This window comes from Echiichthys vipera, assembly GCF_963691815.1.
Source record: "Echiichthys vipera genome assembly, chromosome: 11".
NCBI classification, from domain to species: Eukaryota; Metazoa; Chordata; class Actinopteri; order Perciformes; family Trachinidae; genus Echiichthys; species Echiichthys vipera.
In genome coordinates, this window is record NC_139836.1 from 18,291,325 (window position 1) to 18,310,570 (window position 19,246).

General features: G+C 41.6%; 2 protein-coding genes across 3 annotated transcripts in view; one reads left to right on the top strand and one right to left on the bottom strand.

The window, feature by feature from the left end:
- Positions 1-10,832, top strand: part of LOC310953643 (serine/threonine-protein kinase MARK1-like) — a 38,194-nt gene extending 27,362 nt beyond the window's left edge. Inside the window, exons 7-18 of one of the 2 annotated variants that reach the window (XM_083922737.1) lie at positions 1,875-1,931; positions 2,089-2,325; positions 3,434-3,553; positions 4,184-4,283; positions 4,420-4,532; positions 4,622-4,775; positions 5,558-5,739; positions 5,915-6,006; positions 6,154-6,294; positions 6,948-7,199; positions 8,970-9,014; positions 9,128-10,832. In XM_083922737.1, coding sequence (XP_083778863.1) covers positions 1,875-1,931; positions 2,089-2,325; positions 3,434-3,553; positions 4,184-4,283; positions 4,420-4,532; positions 4,622-4,775; positions 5,558-5,739; positions 5,915-6,006; positions 6,154-6,294; positions 6,948-7,199; positions 8,970-9,014; positions 9,128-9,473 — 1,839 coding nt within the window. In that variant the 3' untranslated portion in view covers positions 9,474-10,832. Of the gene's footprint in view, positions 1-1,874; positions 1,932-2,088; positions 2,326-3,433; positions 3,554-4,183; positions 4,284-4,419; positions 4,533-4,621; positions 4,776-5,557; positions 5,740-5,914; positions 6,016-6,153; positions 6,295-6,947; positions 7,200-8,969; positions 9,015-9,127 lie in introns of those variants that run through there. The other variant, XM_083922736.1, reaches the window with a different exon arrangement.
- A 1,098-nt stretch (positions 10,833-11,930) lies between these two features.
- Positions 11,931-17,009, bottom strand: LOC310953961 (leucine-rich glioma-inactivated protein 1-like; the record flags this gene model as incomplete). The annotated part of the gene is made up of 8 exons (XM_083923229.1): positions 16,493-17,009; positions 16,215-16,286; positions 15,582-15,653; positions 15,425-15,496; positions 14,327-14,398; positions 13,756-13,925; positions 12,904-13,068; positions 11,931-12,748 (listed from the first exon to the last, which is right to left on the bottom strand). Exons 1-8 carry the CDS (start codon positions 16,687-16,689, stop codon positions 11,931-11,933), a joined length of 1,638 nt encoding a protein of 545 aa, XP_083779355.1. The 5' UTR covers positions 16,690-17,009.
- Positions 17,010-19,246: the final 2,237 nt, after the last annotated feature.

Genomic DNA, 19,246 nt, shown 5'->3' on the forward strand with positions numbered 1-19,246 from the left:
TACAGGAGGCTTTCTGGAGTCAGCAGAGTCGTTGGTAGTTTAGTGCGCCAGCAGGCATTTATTAGCAGAAGGACATCGGATGATACAGACGTCTGGAGAAATGTTCTATTCTCTATCTAGAGTAACTGTGAGCACACAGTACCCGTGATCAGAGTCAAGAAGTTCTGATATCTATTCTAAAAACTCCAGCATATAAACTTGTTACAAAGGCGTGGTTATGTGTGCGCTTGTGCGTGCATATGTGTATTTTAGAAGTAGCAGTTGCTCCAGCCTCCATCTTCCTCCCTGTGCGTAGGAGTAGCCTCTGTAGAGCAGGAGTCTTCTTCTTTATCTGTGAAGAAAGCACAACACGTACAGCAATTTCCCTAATCTCAACTAACTTTGCCAGGTGCATATTTGCAACATGGCTAGTTCATTGTCTTTGTGACCTTGACCGACTTACTGTTCCTGTGCTTTTGGAGAAAGCAGAAAAAGATTGAGTCAAAAGTTTGTGTGCTTTTGGAAACAGAAAAGTTTGAGCTTGGACTAATAATCACTATCACACTTTAAATGATCATACCTAATAATCACACTTATCACATTCTTATTAATCATTACTAATAAACTCGCTAACATATGATTATTAATTCTTCAATCATTGATTATCACACTCTTATTAATCATTACTAATACACACACTAACACGTGATTATTAATTGAATTATTACTAATACACACACTAACACATTGATTTTTAATTCTTCAGTGGCATCTGTCAAAGAACAGTGTATCTTCTATTTGATTGATGTTATTGATTGAGCACATGTCTGTGAAATTATAACTGTCAACATTCATAGCAACTGCGTACTGTGTGTCACAAGATTACAGTGATACTGACAGGAGAGACATTTGAACCTGATAAATCATTGGAACTGTACCAAATGTCTTAGCCCTTAGCAAAAGTTAGCCAAATTAAATAGTATTTTGATTAGTGTGATGCAGTATAAACGTTTTCTGCCCAAGATTTAGGACATAGAAGACATAATCATTGAAATTCTCCATTCAGAGTGACCTTTTGACTAAGGCGTTTCCTTGATGAGGGTGACCTATTTTGATTTTCTTGCCTGCGGAAAAATGAATGAATTGAATGCATTTATTTATTTCGGTATATATTAAGCTTATATAACCGAAAGGTTCTAGGTTGAAGCCAAGGCTTATATACCCCTACCCCTTTTACCTTAAAAACGAATACAAAATACAAAAGGATCAGATCACAGACATTTGGAACTAATCAGTACACTTAAATCTCTAGAGAATTAGATTTACATTTTATTTTGGGGCTTAAACAGTCTTGCTAACATGAAGTCTTGCTAGCATACTACTTTTTTTTTTTTAATTTTGTGGTTTGTGTTGCAATGGTAAGGTGATTGGCAGAACATATTGATAGCTAATTAATGGTTTACAAGCAAAAATGGCAACTTTTATCTGGTTTCACCTTCGCAAATGAGTAGTTTTGCTGTTTTGCTTTGTGATATATATGACAGTAAATGAAATATCTTTGGTTTTCGGAATGTTGAACCAACAAAACAAACAAATTGAAGACAATCTGTAGGCTCGGAGTAATTGTGAAGGGCCCCTTTCCACTGTCATTTTATGGACTAAACAATTAATCAAGAAAATAATGACCAGATAACCAAAATAATTCTTAGTTTCAGGCCTATTGTGCTCTTTGTGCCCAGGTTTTTAAGTCTTTCATACTTTGTTGTAGATCTCTTCTTCCATCACTATCTAAATAACTATGTAACTCCTGTTTTGAAAAGTGCTATATAAATTGTTTTCTTTGTTAACATTTGATACACTTATGATGTCTTATGACCTGTGTGTTTGTATTTCAGATTGTGTCAGCAGTGCAGTATTGTCACCAGAGGAGGATAGTACACAGAGATCTAAAGGTGGGGATCTAAACTCTCTCTTATATCTGATTACTTCTGAATAGCATCCACATCTGGCATATATATCTTGGGAAAAACTCTCTTTTATCAATCATGCTCTGTCTTTGCTAAAACGTTAACAATTCACATGACGATCGCCGATTTCTCCCCACCTCAGGCGGAGAACCTGTTGTTAGACGCAGATATGAACATCAAGATAGCCGACTTTGGCTTCAGTAATGAGTTCACTGTGGGCAGCAAGCTGGACACTTTCTGTGGCTCCCCACCCTACGCTGCTCCAGAACTCTTCCAGGGAAAGAAGTACGATGGACCAGAGGTGGATGTCTGGAGCCTCGGGGTCATCCTCTACACACTGGTCAGCGGATCACTGCCCTTCGACGGACAGAATCTAAAGGTAATGTCTTCCTGTCCGAAACCTTTCCGCAGACGACCTGATAGTCACGACCACTTCACACAGCCACTGGCCAGATGTGCAGAAGTATGAAAGTATAGGCTGGCTTCGAATTTCACACACTTTAACTGCGAGTGTGTACAACCAAGTGCAACACCACAAATGCCTTTGAGGAGAGACGGCATCAAAGTATGCAACGTTTCCACCCCTTTATATAATCGCAGGTCTTTTTGTCCCTCTTTCAAGCGTGGTTGTTCAGAAAAAGTAAAAACCCTTTTTCTTTCATATTCAGATCATTTGAAACACACTGACAGCTTTGATTGTCTCTGTAGCAAAAATAAAAGAAACAGGAAGTCACTACAGTAAAAGTAATAATAAATGCTTCTCTGCAACACATTTTTATTCATTGAAATATATGAATAATTCTGTTGAGTCTGAATTCACATAGAAAGCAAAAGCCAAAGTAAATGACAAATGCAAAATGAGGTGCTACAGCCTGGTGTGTGAACCAAGTTTCTTATACAGTAAGTGGGGTATTAACTCAGGCTATTCTAACTAACTGAGGATGTTTATATGTCTAAACCCTGAACTGGGTTTCTTGTATGACCCAGTTAACAGTGGAATTGCCTCTGTCCATCATTTGGATTTAGTCATTGTTGAGTTTCAATCATCCTTGCTTTAATAATGAAGCATTTTTGAAGTATGAAATGAATGTTGTTCCAGGTCTGCTGGATGAGTAAATAGGCAACTTTTTTCTAACAACTAAAAAACTCTATCCTGTGATTATAGCTGGGTGATGATCATTTAATTGTATATTTAACGGAAGGTGTTTTAATGAAATATAAAGTATAATACAGTACTATTACTACTAAAGATATTATTATACACATTCATCATTAATTCCTCAGTCATCTATTTTTTATAACTACAGGCATATGCTAACCAACAATTCCACAATTAAATTGATCTGGATTCTTGTGAATGCATGTAAATGTAATCAGTGTATAGCTGGAAAAAAACTTTTATTTTTCTCTCTACAGACTCTTTATTGAATAACCAGAAAACATACTTTGTATAATGTCTGTCTGTCTGTCTGTGGATTGGCTTGCAGGAGCTGAGGGAGAGGGTCCTGCGGGGAAAGTACCGTATTCCTTTCTACATGTCAACAGACTGTGAAAACCTGCTGAAGAAACTACTTGTGCTCAACCCTGTAAAGCGAGGCAGTTTGGAGGTATTACTGGTGCTCTTCGCAGTTATTTATATATCAGAAATATTTTTCACAGCAGCCCGACAGACAGTCTTAACGATTTTGAGCATGATTGTTGTGCGTCATCTGAAAGCCCATAATTGCTGCTGTTGTTGATAATCAACCAACAGAACACTTCACTTTACAGTCTGTCAGATGGAGATTTGGAAGCAGTATTCATCTGAGATCAAAGAGTGGTCTTGCATAATTAATATAGCTAAATGAATTTGTGGAGAAATAAATTAATTCATTCAACAGAATCCTTCTGCGTTGTGCTTAAACTTTATCCATGTTATCAGGGATGGTTGTAGCTTGTTGTTTCTTTGCAAACAATATATAATTGTCAGTTCAGTTCACACCCAGGCTGTCAAAGAGTCAATACCACCCCTGCACGCAAAACCAGACTGAAGTTCAATAGTAAAGATTTCTCTAGCAATAAAAACAATTGATCACGTTGTTGTTCAGCCCCCACTGATTTCATGAAGAAGTCATTAATTTCTCATCTGTCTGTTAACCGTCGTGTGATAATTGACGTCATGATTAATTATCAGGAATTGCAATTGAACTAATTCTACTTGACATACATGAACTCTAAATGTCTTGTTTCTTTGTTAGCAAATCATGAAAGACCATTGGATGAATGTGGGTCATGAGGAGGAGGAGCTAAAGCCTTACATCGAGCCTGAGGCGGATTTCAGTGATTCATCCAGAATAGGTGAGTCTGATAATGTGTGTGTGTGTGTGTGTGTATGTGTATGTGTGTGTGTGTGTGTGTGTGTGTGTGTGTGTGTGGACATCACTATGTATCACAGCATGCTGACTCTTGTTGACCTCTGTCTGTCTGCCATCAGAGCTCATGGTGACGATGGGTTTCCCTAAAGATGAGATCACAGAGTCTCTACAGAACCACAAGTACGATGATGTCATGGCCACCTACCTGCTGCTCGGCAGAAAAGCTCCAGAGGTCAGTTTGTTTGACTTACGTCATATTGACATCATCACTAGCAGGTAATGCATTAGGTTTTGACCATATCCTGTGTCTCGATGTTCCAGTTTGAGGGGAGCGAACCTCTGACCAACAGCATCCTCGGTCAGCGACAGCGACCGACCAGTGACATCAACAACAGCTCTAGCATTTCTCCTGCTCATCCCAAGGTCACGCGCAGCATCTCGGCCAATCAGAAGCAGCGCCGCTACAGTGATCATGGTGGGGATGATGAAGGTGGTGGTGGTGGTGGTGGTGGTGGTGTCGTAGAGAAGCCAAGTAAAGTAACCTCATCCTTCCCAGCTCTGAGAGTGCTGCTGGCTGCATGCTGTGTAGGGGGAAGTTGCTCTCAGTCACTGAGGATTGGCCGGTGAGCACCCTGCTGATGTGCTCTGAGCAAGGCACTGGAGCTCTATAAGCTTCACTGGTGCTCTTAAATAGCTGAATAAAGCTTTAGAAAAGCTAACTTTTATTTTTTGAGGACAACAAATAAAGCACATTTCAACTGTTATGGTGAAAGAACAAATTGTGCATCAAACCTGGTTTGTTTGCTAAATGTTTATTTTCACAATCAGTCGGTTCAAATGCACAAATCAGTGACTCAACCTCAACACTGCTCTTGTTGTGTAGCAGCTTCCTCTTATGTTGTGTGAGGCCATTGTGTCTGGTGCCATCTGCTGGCTGACTGCCTTCCTGCAGCTCCCTGAGGAACAGCACCTTCAAAGCATGAGGAGGAAACAGCTTTGCTTTGTACCTGCTCACTTTAGCTTCTATAGCTGTATGACATCTTAAACTGTGTGTTGGTGGTGCAAAGTGTTATATTTGATGAATCCATTGATGTCTTAAATCTTGGCTTTGAGTGGCTTTGCTTGATGCTATTGTAACAAAGGCGACGTCCTTGTTTGTCCTTTTTTTCCTCTGAAAACTCCTGAAATCGGAGCTGTGATGGTGATATGCCCGGTGAAAAGTGTGTAAGTGTGCTCTCATGTGTGTGTCTCTCCTAGTTGGTCCAGCCGTGCCCCCGGCGGTATCGTACACGAAACGCGGTCAGGCCCTGAGTGTAGAAAGTGACCACAGGGAGGAGTGGGACGGAGCACGCCGGCTGGAGCTCAACACTTCAAAAGGAGACGTTCCTGCTTCACCACTGGGGGTGCAGGAGCGGAAGAAAACTACAAGTGCTGTGGGGGTGAGGAAGACACAATTGCTCACATATCCACATGTCCACATACACCACATGCACATAAACAAAATACATTTTATATTAGTTCTACATTTTTGCTACTCATCGTTATGCTATTTTTCACTCCATGAGGCGTCACTAACACTCTGACATGCTTTTACACGTTTCTCTCTTTTGACAGACCAATGGCTCAATGACTCGCAGGAACACGTATGTGTGTGAACGATCCTCTACTGACCGCTATTCAGCTATTCCCAATGGCAAAGACAGCAGGTAAACACAGTTAACTGCAGGGTGAGATCAAGATCTCTATGTTCTCTGTGTTTTTCATTCTTGTCTTAGCCATTTTCTGTTTACTCTTCTAGTGCATAATACAAACCCCCGTTGCTTTGCTGAAATATCTTCATCTTTGTTCCACAGTTTAACTGAGGTGTCAGGGAGCACCTCATCGACTGCAATGAGCTCCACAAGACCTCGTCACACCAAGTCCATGTCATCGTCAGGGCATCCTTCAAAGAGCACACTGCCCCCCATCGATGACAACACAGAGCTGAAAGCCAGGTGAGGAGCCTGAGCATGACCTGATCATCTGCAATAACTGTGGCTATCATGACTGTGTATTTTCTATGTAAAATCAGACGTAGCATCTACAATGAGGTCTGTTCTCTCTTGATCCAATCATACTCTTCTACGGGAGTCCCCCTCTTGTCAGATTTTGAATCCGCCTCATTTCCTCTTACCAAAAAAGGGCATGTATGTGACGTTGGGGGCAGGGAGATACGTCTATCTGGCTGACTCCTCCGAGGTGAAGTCAGGGCCAGCGGCTAGCTGTCACTCAAGAGGCCGTGCCATTAACTTAAACCTCCAATAAATAGAATGTTTTTTTGTACCAGACCTTAAATAGGTTAAATTATGCCTTGTAAACGGCCTGTTTAACATGAGGGTCAATGAGAAAATGCTTTATTATGAAACCTGCCCCTAGTGGACATTCGGCGAACTGCAATGTTTGACACCTAATTGGATAAACCAGGAAATTGCTGTGGGGCTTGTGTAAAATACAATTTGTGGCAAAGATAGTGATGCTTATAGTCTGACTGACTTCTGAATTATAATACATACAGCAAGCATGCTAATACAGATTTTTTATGGTGTACAATATACAAAACCTATTTTGACAGATGACAGTGATTTCACCCTTAATGTTTGTGTTACAGCTCCTCTCCCCGGGGTCCCTCCACCTCTCCGTCTGCACACAGCATTAGCACCCCAGAGAAGAATCGTTTCCCCCGTGGTACCACCAGTCGCAGCACCTTCCATGGTGCTCAGCTCAGAGATCGACGCAGTGCCACCTACAATGGCCCCCCGGCTTCACCCACATTGTCCCATGATACAGGGGCTCTCGCTCAGCAACGCAGGGGCACCTCCACTGGGATCATCAGCAAGATCACCTCAAAATTTGTCCGCAGGTCAGTGAAGACAAACAGCTACACACTAGATTATACTTTTGGCACCTAACAGTTAAGGTTTTCACAGAGAGTAAAGGTTCTTTTGCTGATTACTAAAGCACTGGCAGTTATGAGTGCTTTCTTTTGCTGCTGCTTTGTACGTCGGACAAACACATGGATGTCCTTTCTTATGTATCTGCATGACTGATCCTCACTTAATTTCATATCCCACTAAATGGATCAAGTATGAGTTCTGCTTATGTTAGGGAAATAATCTTCAAAGCCTGATGACTGGTCCACGTGTTGGAATTAATATTTTTGCTGTATGTCATCTGCTTTCATTGTTAAATTATTTGTTTTTAAATGCACCCACAATATAAATCTTAACCTTATTCTTAATAAATGAGACTAAAAATGAGGCTAGCAGCTCTGTGAGGCTGCACTTTGGCACTGTGGTATTTAGAACTAAATGCTAACGCCAGGCATGCTAACATGCTGGTGTGCAGCAGGTTGATATTTTTTTTATTTTTTTAGAAAATTGAATTTTTAAAAACACCAGCTCAACAAGGACAGTGAGTGCTTGTATACAGTAAAAGGAAACGTCAAGATAACACAATAAAAGCCGTATACATTTATTTCCATCGTGCTATCTTTGCGTACAATAATAATACAAATGTTACTCATACTGGTATCTTAGTTAGCATGTTAGCATTACTGCTAATTAGCACAAAACACAGTACAACAGCTGAGGCTGATGGGAATAATTTTGCCTTTTTATTTAGTCATTTAACAAAATACTAAACCAAGTAAGAATATCTAATGGCTAAGAATAGAGTAGCAGTTGAGTAGTATTCTGTCAATCCTATAAATTTCCAAATCTGAACTACGTTGAGATATTCCATTAGCCTTCAAAGTCCATGGATTTCTGGTTAAGGTTAAAAATGCTTAATAGTTAAGTTCTCCTTAAATCTCTTTAGATTTAAGGAGAACGTTTTGTAAACTGTTTCAGCAGTGGAAACAGAGAAAGCATCACACGCTCTCCCTGCCTTTTTAGTACAGATGCACTGCTCTTTGATGTACCCCCCATCCTCAGTGCTTACTAGACACCACACTGTTACACTGTTCATATGACAAGCGAAGGATCCTTGTGTCACCTTCACGCTGGCCCATCTGTTAAAGGCTCACAGCTTTCTCTCCTTTTCTCCCCGCATAGAGCTCTGTCTTTCAGGTCGTCCCGGAGGTAGGAGATCACAACGCTTGCTGCACCTGTCCCCCATGTCCAGAAAAATAAAACACTGTGCCCACTTGGCCCATGTTTCCTTAACCCCTTTGCGCATTTGCCCACAACACCACATCATTGCCTACTGACACTTTTGTCGTGCCGTGTATTTCCTTCCCCTTGTGTCCACTGCCTCCAGAAGAAACCTCACCTCACCAGTCACCAGCTTTCCCTGTACTAAACTAAGCCACGATTTCTGCAAGTCGCTGGCTTCCCTCTCCTAATCTCCCCCTGTCTTCATTTTGAGCTTAAGAAATAAGATCAGGCATATTATGGAGGCCGGATCAAAGATTTAGAACCACTTTTTCAGATACAATAGTATGCATCAAGAAGTCACAGTCACCTCATTATGTTCTTAACCCTGATACCCAGGAGTGTGAGTTCTTTCCTGGCATGATGCCTGACACCCCTCTCTGTGTCCAGTGATGAAGGGGGTGGTGTTGGTAGTGGGTGGGGGAACCCGTGTTGACATTAGCTCGTGGGAGTAACGGTGTATTCCCGGTTTATTTCAGGGTGCCTAGTGAAGGAGAGGCCAGCGCCAGGACAGAAACACCAAGGTGAGAATTTGATTGAGACGTAGATTTCATAGAGAGACTGTAACCAACCTCTGCCTCCTTCAGCGCCTCACCACTTCTCTTTCTCTTCTTTCTGCCTTCTTCTGTCATCGTAGAAGTGCGTCAGGCGACACTAAGGAGGAAAGCGGTCGGGACTCCAAACCTCGCTCGCTTCGCTTCACCTGGAGCATGAAGACCACCTCCTCCATGGAGCCTGCCGAGATGATGAGGGAGATCCGAAAGGTTCTGGACGCCAACAGCTGCGATTACGAGCAGCGCGAACGCTTCCTGCTTTTCTGTGTCCACGGCGACGCTCGCCAGGACAACCTCGTCCAATGGGAGATGGAGGTGTGCAAGCTGCCTCGCCTTTCACTCAACGGCGTGCGCTTTAAGAGGATATCAGGCACGTCCATCGCCTTTAAGAATATCGCCTGCAAAATTGCCAATGAGCTCAAACTGTGACAGCAGATGGAGTCCCAGTCAGTCTTTGGTGAGCTCTGGTTACGGTCTCATCTCATCACTGGATTAGTGTTGATTCACAGGACAAACATTCAGCACTGAAGGTCCTCACCTTGCAGAATCAGGGTGGACTCGGCTGGTAATGTGCAATACTGGCCACGAATGTACTGTACAGGGTAGTGGATCAGAGAGATAACGCAAGGTTTAACCTCTGTGACGGAGAGTTAGCAAAAACAGCTAAGCCCCCCCTTCTTTTTTCTTCCGTCCGTCCCTCTGTCTCTCTCATCAGCCCGCTGCTCCTCGTCACAGCACACATTCATGTAACACATGCAGTATGCAACTGAAGATGACCATCCTGCAATAATGTTTTCAATCTCTTTTTCTAAACGCCTACTACAAGATCTGCTCTCCTCGCTGAATAACCATTAAAATTACTGAAAGCTAAAATAGCCGCTTTTCCACCTGTTTTAAGTCAGTATATAGATCAGGCTGGAGCCCATACTAAAACTATGTAAAAAGAGAATTGTACTGTATGCATAACATCTGCAGGTACTGTATGTATATTGATTTTGCGTTCTGTACATAATTTTATTGTCAATACTGTCTTTTTTTCATGGGATTTCAGTTCTTTCCTAATATAATTGATGTCTCTTAAAGCATTATCCTTTCGGTCTGTGAGTTTTTAAAATAAATTTCTTTTTTCTTTTTTTTTTAAAGAGTCACCATATTAAAATAGTGTTTTTAATTTTATTTAAAGAGCACTAAATTATTTTGTGGAGTATTAAGGGATGTGCTCCCTTGCCTTTTATGTTATATTTTATTTGCCTATGGAAAAAACACTAAGTTGCACCACATAGACTTGAGTAGTAATTTCAGTTTAAACTGAAAATGTGTTCACTTTATTTTCTCTCAGCAGTAGGTACGTGATTTGGAGATCCTGCTGCAGTTGCACAAGTTTTCCAGGGTGATGTGTATGAACATGAGAGTATGCACCAGTATTTCTTTCATGTTAGTTTGGTAGTCCTCAATTACAAAAAAAAGCAGGGTTCAAATTGGTTTACTTTAGAAAGCTGAGGACGTCCGTATCCACAGAGACTGAAGATGCATGTAAAGTCAAATGATCACCGTGAAAGAAAAAGTTTTTCTCGTGGAGCCTTTCTGAAGATCCTGATTTAATCCTGCCCACCAGTGTGATTGTGCAGGTACTTGTGTATCTCCTTGCTTGTGTTTTGTTTTTTTTTGTTTATTTTTTTAATTCAGCGGAATTTATTGTATTTATTCCATTACATTGTAATGTGCTGCTTTGTAGAACTGAGGCGTGCACTTTGTTGGAGAAAATAAAAAGGATTTTATTTGTTTGTATTTATTTTATTTTATTTCTCAGATCTGAATCCATAGTTACACATCTAACTTTAAGATGACAGTTTCCCTCAAGCAATGAAGTAGATGTGTTAGTGCGTGTTGTTTTGCTTTCACACTGAAGCAATGTCATGCTACACAGTGCCAGCAGGGAGCTCAGATGAGATGGAGCAGTTAATAATGTAAACCTTTATTGACTGTAAATAGCATGATATTAGTCAATAAATTAATTATAATCATGACAGCGTTGATGCATCTTGCATACATGTAAGTCAAAGGTAAAGCATTATGGACAATATCCTTAGTTCTTCATTTCGCTTCCTATAAGTGTGTGAAAATAGTTCCTGTGTGCCCAAAATTTTTTCCATACTTCTTATGAAAAGCTGTAATTTTCAATACTTTAAACATCATACAAACCATTAACGATAAAAATGTAAATTGCAAGAATTTACAGGTAAATATTATCCAAATTATAAACATAATTTTTTTTTAAATCATTCTCACTAGCAAATATGTATCTTAACTAGTGTGGTCCCTCTTAAACTTACAAAAGCGTCATTTACAAATATTTTAGCGGACAAGTGGAAAGACAGAAAAATGTAAACATTTCATTTTGGCAGATTTGTCCGAATACACATGTTAATAGGTTAAAAAGTACCATTTCATTATGACTTTCTGTAGATAAATATATGAGATTACAAATGTATAAACATTGCTGAGGCACATGAAAAGCTGAACACAAAAAAAAGAACATACTGGCAAGATTTAATGGATTAATGATCATGGATGTTGCGTTCATCAGGATGGGACGGCCTGTGTGAGGCCCTGGTCATGCATTAATGTCTGGACAACATTTTGGCTCTAATCCTAACTTCAGGTGCATGCACTGAACTCAACATGCACCTCAGCCAAAAATGTTTGGTTGAGATCCATGCTTTTGTCCTTACATGTGTCATGCACTGATTTCAATGGGAGGAAAAGAGCAATGCCTGCCTTGCTCAAGTTAGAATGGCCTGACTGTGGCAGTGTTGTCTGGATATGCTGCAACAGCCATCTCTAAACACAGAGACCACTCAAACAACCACGCAAGAAAACAATCGCTCAGTTGCTCAGATCAATGACCAGGTGCTCATAAATCTGTGTTTTCCCTTTGAAACTGGAGGCCAGCAGGAACTGCCTGTTGTCTATGGAGACTGGGGAGAAGGCCCTGGGCGCCTGGATGTTCACCTCCTGGAAATGGACAAACTCGCCCTTCTTGGCATCCCAGCGGTATACCTGGGTGAAAGAGTAATCGCTGCCCAGGATGGCGTACTGCCAGCTGCCCACAGAGAAGGGCTGGAACACCATGGAGCCACGGGAGGGCATGGTCTGCAATTCTCTAAAGAGGGCCCCGTCCCAGCGCATCACTTTGGAGTCGCCAATAAAGCGCGTCAGACATATGAAGAGGTCGGATTTGACCTGAAAGTGCTTCACAGCGTAGACGTCCTCCATCTCTGGGATGTCAGTGCGTCTGTCGAACAACTTGGTGCCTTTGTTCCACTGGTAGATGACCGGCCTCTGGGAGCTGCTGGACAGGATCAGGTGAGGTTTGGAGGAGATCTCCATGTACTCCACATCGGTGTCCCTGTACCACTGGTGAAGTGACTGGTGAGAGTAGAAGCCGTTGCCGTTCCACTTGTAGATGGTGGTGGAACCGGCCTTGGAGCTGTCTGCTATGACGAAGAAGGATTCTCCATCAATGCGGAACGTCTCAACATCATTTGGTTTGCGTATTTTGAGGATGTCAATGCCTTGGAGCTTGATAAATTTGTTTGCAGAGGTGTCACGCTTATAGATGTGTGAGCCACCAAACAGCTGAGCCACAATGACAAAGAGCTGGTTGTCAATGACCAGAGGTTTGCAAATTACTGTGGATGTGCCTGGCGATGGAAAAGAAAGGAAAAAAAGAAAACAGTTTCACATTGATGCATGTCTCCATCTAGTGGCTCCTCTTCCAATCTCACCCCCTTCCTTTCAAAATCACACAGCTCACTCACAACAACACAACGGCACATTTCAAATTACTTTTACTTACTGTCAATGTCGTCAAAGTTTCTGAAGACCATCTCCACATGATCCCACTCTAGAAAGCTGCATTTCCCTATGAAGGGCTGGGCGAATACCACGTACTGGTCATTCTCAAAAGAAAACGCCTCCACGGATATGGATTCAAACTTCAGGGACTGGTAGGAAGCAAACTCTGAGAGAAACAAAAATATGCTTTAAATATGCTTTGGGGGTATGGCGCATCCGCAGTGGAACTGGAGCTGCGCAGTTGGAGGGTTCCAGCAGATGCCGCTAGAGTTAAAGCAATTCTACTCAGGTGCTGTTTGGGTGCGCTTGGGTCGTTTCTTTTTCTCTTTTTATGATAATGCGCCACTGGTTGAGCCTCTTTCTACCAGTCTTGGAAGACCAAGACTGGTAGAAAGACGCTGAGTCACCAAACAAAATGGCGGCGCTGTGGGGCTAGGACACGTGCACTAAAATCTGGTCTGCAATTGCCATGAGGCTCAATAGGTGGCGCACTATCATCTTTAATTCTAGTGCCATCTCCTGTAACATCCCAACATCCCCAAAGCGCCGCCATCTTTAATTGGTGTCTTAGCCTCCTTCCATAGCCTTGCAGAAGACCAGAAGATGCTGTCAAATCAGAGCAGACTGGGCTTTTTCAGGGGGGTGTCTTAAAGAGACACACGCTAAAACAGAGCGTTTGGGACAGAGGAAGAATACAGGTATATTCAGACAGAATATATGATAAAAAATAAAGTGTTTTTTTTTATTTAATGTTCAAAAATCACATGTTCTAGTAGAAAACCGAAAAAAACAAGTATTAACGTGAAAATGAACATAAGGGACTTTTAAACTAAACATATTTTCTGTACTGCACCTGTGGTAATGCAGTCGAAGGACTGTGGCACCAGATCGTTGATCTTCTTGTCAAGCTGTGAGGCCGGGCCTTTACAGTAAATCTGATCCACTGTAGCGTTGGTGCTGTATATCCACTCCACCAGCCACTTCAATTTACAGTCACATGTGAACTGGTTCCCTCGCAAATCTCTGAGGAGAGAAAAACACCAAATTTACCAACATGAATGCTCGCATCTTTTTAGATGGATTCTTATTTTCATACGCTGCAGTCACTAAACTATAACTGCTGGCTTTACTCTCTGGCCCTCACAACTTCACTTTGTGCTCTCATTAATATCAAGAGGGACTAGAAAGGAGCACTGCACATCTTCAGCGGGTGATAGCTCCTCGCTGCAGCATGTAATTGTAATGGTGTTAAAAGCACCACCCACACATTTTTCAAGCTCTGGCTGAAGTGGAATAATGATACAGAGTTCTATATATAGGAGAACTCATTGTTCGCTGAAGAATACAGTCTACTTTTATGTAAGACTATGTCAGATTATGTAATTTATCTTTCTGTTTCCAGAGGGATTGGAATTCATACTTACACTTTCGTCAAGGCCTCAAGACCTTTGAACAAATCTTTGGGCAGAGTGTCCAGATTATTGTAGGCCAGACTCCTGGAAAGAAGGACAAACGTATCAGATATATCATACTACTGCAGAGGTTTGGTGTTATTTTGAGCAGTATTAGTGGTTAAAAAAGACGTTTTAATGCCTTCACCGTACTGCCCCGGGCTAATCAGTGTTAGCCACGTCCGGCTGTTAGCGACTCTCACAGATTCCTCCGTTAACAGTTGTTACACAAAAACTCTGTCTTGATGTCTTATTTGATGTATGTAAGTACCGAAAAAGACCAGTGGATTCTTTTGCGCCGGAATAACACTTTAAATGCAAATGTTTGTATGCTCATAAGAAGAACTTAGAAAAAGCTGCTGTGGTTATGCAGTGTTTCCTTGCAGATAAATACAATATAAGAACTCTGTTAAAGAGTTTGGGCACATATCGCCACCCTGGAGACTGAAGGCAGGAACATTGCTTATTGTGAGTTTGAGGAAACATTATGCTATTTTTAGAGCTGCTTCCTCAGCCTTTTTATGGCTCTCTCTGATATGAAAAAGAGGGCAAAAGTACATATCTCTGTAGAGAAAGCTTTATTTTCTTAGTTGTCTCAGAGCTTTGTCTTAAATATTACGACATTATATATCTTGGTTTAAGTGAAGTTTACTCAGTGGGTCATTTTAATGATGTTTTGCTGACGTCAATGAATAAATGAAATTATATTTTACTCATATTTTACCAAATCTTTAACAAAATGTATATTTAACAGGCCGAAAGCTTCTACAGTTTATTCAGTTGGACAGTGAAGGTGACCCAATTGGTTTCCCAATGATAAACAGCTGCACAGTGTCACATAAATCTCTGTGTGGCAATTCATATTGTGTAATAAACTTTGTCAGCATTTCACTGGAGCAGTTCTTGCACCTGCAGACAGATTACAACACTTTCTTCTGATACAAACAGAAAGCTTTTCTACATAAAAGACCATCAGTGATACAATTTTATATTAAATCCATGCAGAAATTGCATCATCATCCAATTGTTTGTACTTTTTTTGCATGCAAGTGAAATACAGTTTATACTTACAGGTGCACCAAGGTTTTCAGTCCACGGAAAGAATGTGGTGATATCGACTTGATTTGGTTGTTTTCGATGAACCTGAAAAAGGTGTTGAATAAATGCATGAGAAGGGGGACAATTTCTGGATAAAGACTTCCAGAATTAATCTGTATCATCTACTCACAGATACTCCAGATGCGGAAGACCAAGGAATGCATCCTCATCTATAGATTCCAGGTTGTTGGCTGTAAAAAGGCTGTGCACAGAGATCCAGAATAATTCACTAGTCCTGCTCACACATTTGATAACAACAAGCTGTTACCCCACATTAGCAGCTGCCCTGAACTCCCCTTGCTTTCTTTTCTTAAAGGTAACCCAAATACTTCAAAAAGTAAGGATCAATGCTCTATTTGGATCCCTGCAGCCTTGGACATGGTGACTCAGTCAATACTCCACCCCAGGAGAGAGGAGGGGATTCCCTATTCAAAAGGAGGGATTCCCCATCAATAAATCTCCTTCTGAAACCAGGTGTGCTTTACAATATGCACTGATACATGTTAAGGCAAGACTTGGACGACTGCCCAGCAGAAAAACTATTCTACCCTGACATAAAAAGGTGTGTAGGCAAATCATTTAGAAAGGTCATATTTCCCAGATGTTTCCTGATGTAGCTGTTATATCATAAGGTGTAGTAGCATCAGTGGGGGGGGGGGGGGGGGGGGTGTCTTGAACATTAAACATGCGTTGATCACCTCACTGAGGACTGACAGCATGCAACAAAGACTGAAGAACAAAAAGCTCCAGAGAGATGTCTCACAGGAGATGCAGGGCAGGCGTGTGGATGAAGCTCTCTTTCGGGATTTCATTGAATTCAGACTTGACGTATGATCTGTGGAGGAGGGTGGGAGGAGGACACACGACAAACAGACACACTAGTTAGCTTTAAAGCGTAATTATACTGTTTCATTACAGTTATTCCAGTACTGAAAATACATTACTGCAGCACAGAAATCCACGTCTTAAGCACCAGACGAGTATGTTTTGCATTCAAAGACACTCGGAATTCATTATAGAATAATACTAAATATGACTTACAGTGATATGACATCGGGGGGAAAGCTGCGGTGGATCAACCCTGCGCTTTCGCACAACGCGTTATCTTTGGTACATGTACATGATGAGGGACAGCGAGGCTGCCGGGCTCTCTTGCTGTCCACTACAAGTAAAACAGACGCCACTACAAATACGCAAAGCCAGGGCGATCTTTTGGGCATCTTGCTTGTATTTTCCATTCTTGCGAACCGCTGCGGGCACGACCGGTGCGTCGAACAGCCCTACACATGAACCAGGGTCTCGGATATTGGTCCTTTTCCACTAAAGCTGCTGCTGCCTGGAGGCCAAGCGACGCGCTGTCCGCTCCTGTTTATCTCCGTGCCGTATCTAAGTGCCGTGCGCCGCCGCCTCTCGCACAGGAGGTGATCAAACCGTACGTCCACAGCACTGTAATTACACCCCCGGCAGAAAAAAAATCGATATCCTATGTGACAACAAAAATCCAATCAAATTCCCGCTGTAGTGGCTTAAGATCAGGGAAATAGCAGCTGGCGCGGTGACAAACACGGTGTGAGAGCAGGTGGGGATCCCAGCGGGAGCAGACGGAGCGTCTCCATCCAAAACCACGCCTATGATCTCAGCAAAGCGACACACTCACTCCGTGTCGACCTCCCGGAGGATTCCGCCTAATACGCAACGGAATGGTGTAGATTTTCGTGAATCAGCTGGAAGAAAATGAAGCCCTGACATGAGCCAGCGGATTGTTGCCTGTGACGCAGACGCACACGGTGTTTCTATGCGGGACGCGGGTGGGAAACCCGCTGAAAATGTATTCTCATGATGTAAATATAAGTGTAGTATTGTCTCACTTGACTGTCAGCATCCCACCATTATATAGCTTGCATTATAAGTGTAATTATAAATGTATTTTGCTCCAAATGTTCTCATATTTTTCTCTTTTTTTGCACATTTTGGGTTTATTTCCTGGTTTGCATGCGGTTTCCATGGCGACTGGTGGATGCAAAATGTGGCTGCCCTGTGATGGAGGGGTGTGGGGAAGCCCTCCTGTCATCCTGACATCTGCTGCCTCTTTCAAATGAACCCCCATCCCCCCCTCAGGCCCCTCACAGACAAAGGACAGGTCTTTGCCCACATCCTGTTTTTCTGCACCGCATTGTGTTTATTTCATTTCACAAAGCCTACTTCTTTATGTTTCCCCCGTTTTATTGCTATTAAAATGCATTTCCAGTTTTATCGCACTGTTGGGAGCCATATAGGGCATTCGTATTCTCCATCCAATTTTGCAGGTCCCTCCAGAGTTGTAAGATTAATATGTTTATTCACTGTGCCTGGCAGGGCTGCATGCGTCAGACCCTTCTGGGAAGAAACATGGGCAGGGAGTTAGAAAAGGTCTCTGAATACATTTATGAATGGTGTTCTGGACCTCCATTCTCTCTGATGTGATTACACCATTTGATATCCATCATCTGTTTACCATGATAATACTATTTCGCCTGTAAAAAATGGCATTAAGAGGAGAAGGGTCATGATCTGGCAGCTGCTTCATGGTAGGCTGCTTTACTGTTCTAGAGGGAAGGCTGGAAGAAGCCATCCCCCGTGAGGGAGACACTCACACAAGTTTTTCTGATAGGAAATATTCAGAGGGGAATTGTGGACATGGAGGAGCCGGAAGGCACAGAAAGTAACAAATGTCTTTTTTCATAAGCAGCTTTTGAACTAAATGGAGAACAGTGGATATTATTGTTGTGCTGCAAGATGATGTGTAGTGTCTTTGCTTCATAAATGCCGTCATTCATCGCTGGAATAGAACACACACTGTCCAGCAACTATTTGACCGTAGTGATGTCCGCGGCTATTGATATGTCTGAGCCTGGTGTTTCTAACTGTTAATGGACTTTTGGGATCTGTTATTGGTTTTCTGTAACCATTCTACTAACCAATATATGAATATATGCATTTGCATGACTTCCCCAATATGCCTCTATATGTGAGAAAAAAAAGAGAGACTAGTATTAAAAATAAATGTCTTTCCAGATCAGACATTCACCTTTTTCTTGCTGCAGGTGCAAAAACAGCATGAAGGCCTGACCTCCCCACTAGAGGGAGATGTAGAGCCCTGTCAGAAGTGGATTGATTTATCAGCTCCTTTAAAGGTATTATTTTTGTATCTTAAAAAAAGTTTTATCTTGCATTTTTCTTTTCTCATTCTCTCTTTATGATTATGGATCATAATTATTGTTAACATTATAAATAAGGGTTTAAATTGCTGTAAAATAAAATGCTCTATTTTTTTGTTCATGTACTTTTTGTAAACTGTGATATTAAAGTTACAGTATATGCATATCCATCTTGCTCATAAGGTTGTACATTTACATGAATGAATATCAACAGTCTGCAAACAGACACCAGTTCCAAATCAGTAACGCAGGGCTCTTTAAGCTTGTTAGCAGTTGATTATAAGGTGATGTTTGGTTGGTCCTACTCTCCTAAACCCCTCTTTAGCTGGATCTCAGTGGAGTGGATGTAGTGTACACAGAGAAATCCATGAGGTCGCAAGTCCCCATCGGGAAACTCTTTCTATTCAATAAAACACATGCTGCAGCTATTATAACATTAGAACCATGATGCAGCTCAAATGTCTATTTTCCTTCCTACTAAATTTGTCGGATTGGACTTAAATGTACTTTAAATGCACAAAACATGCATGATTTGAAAATAAACTTTATTGGAATTTTTCATGTCTAATAGATGATGCTATTGCACATATACTTATGT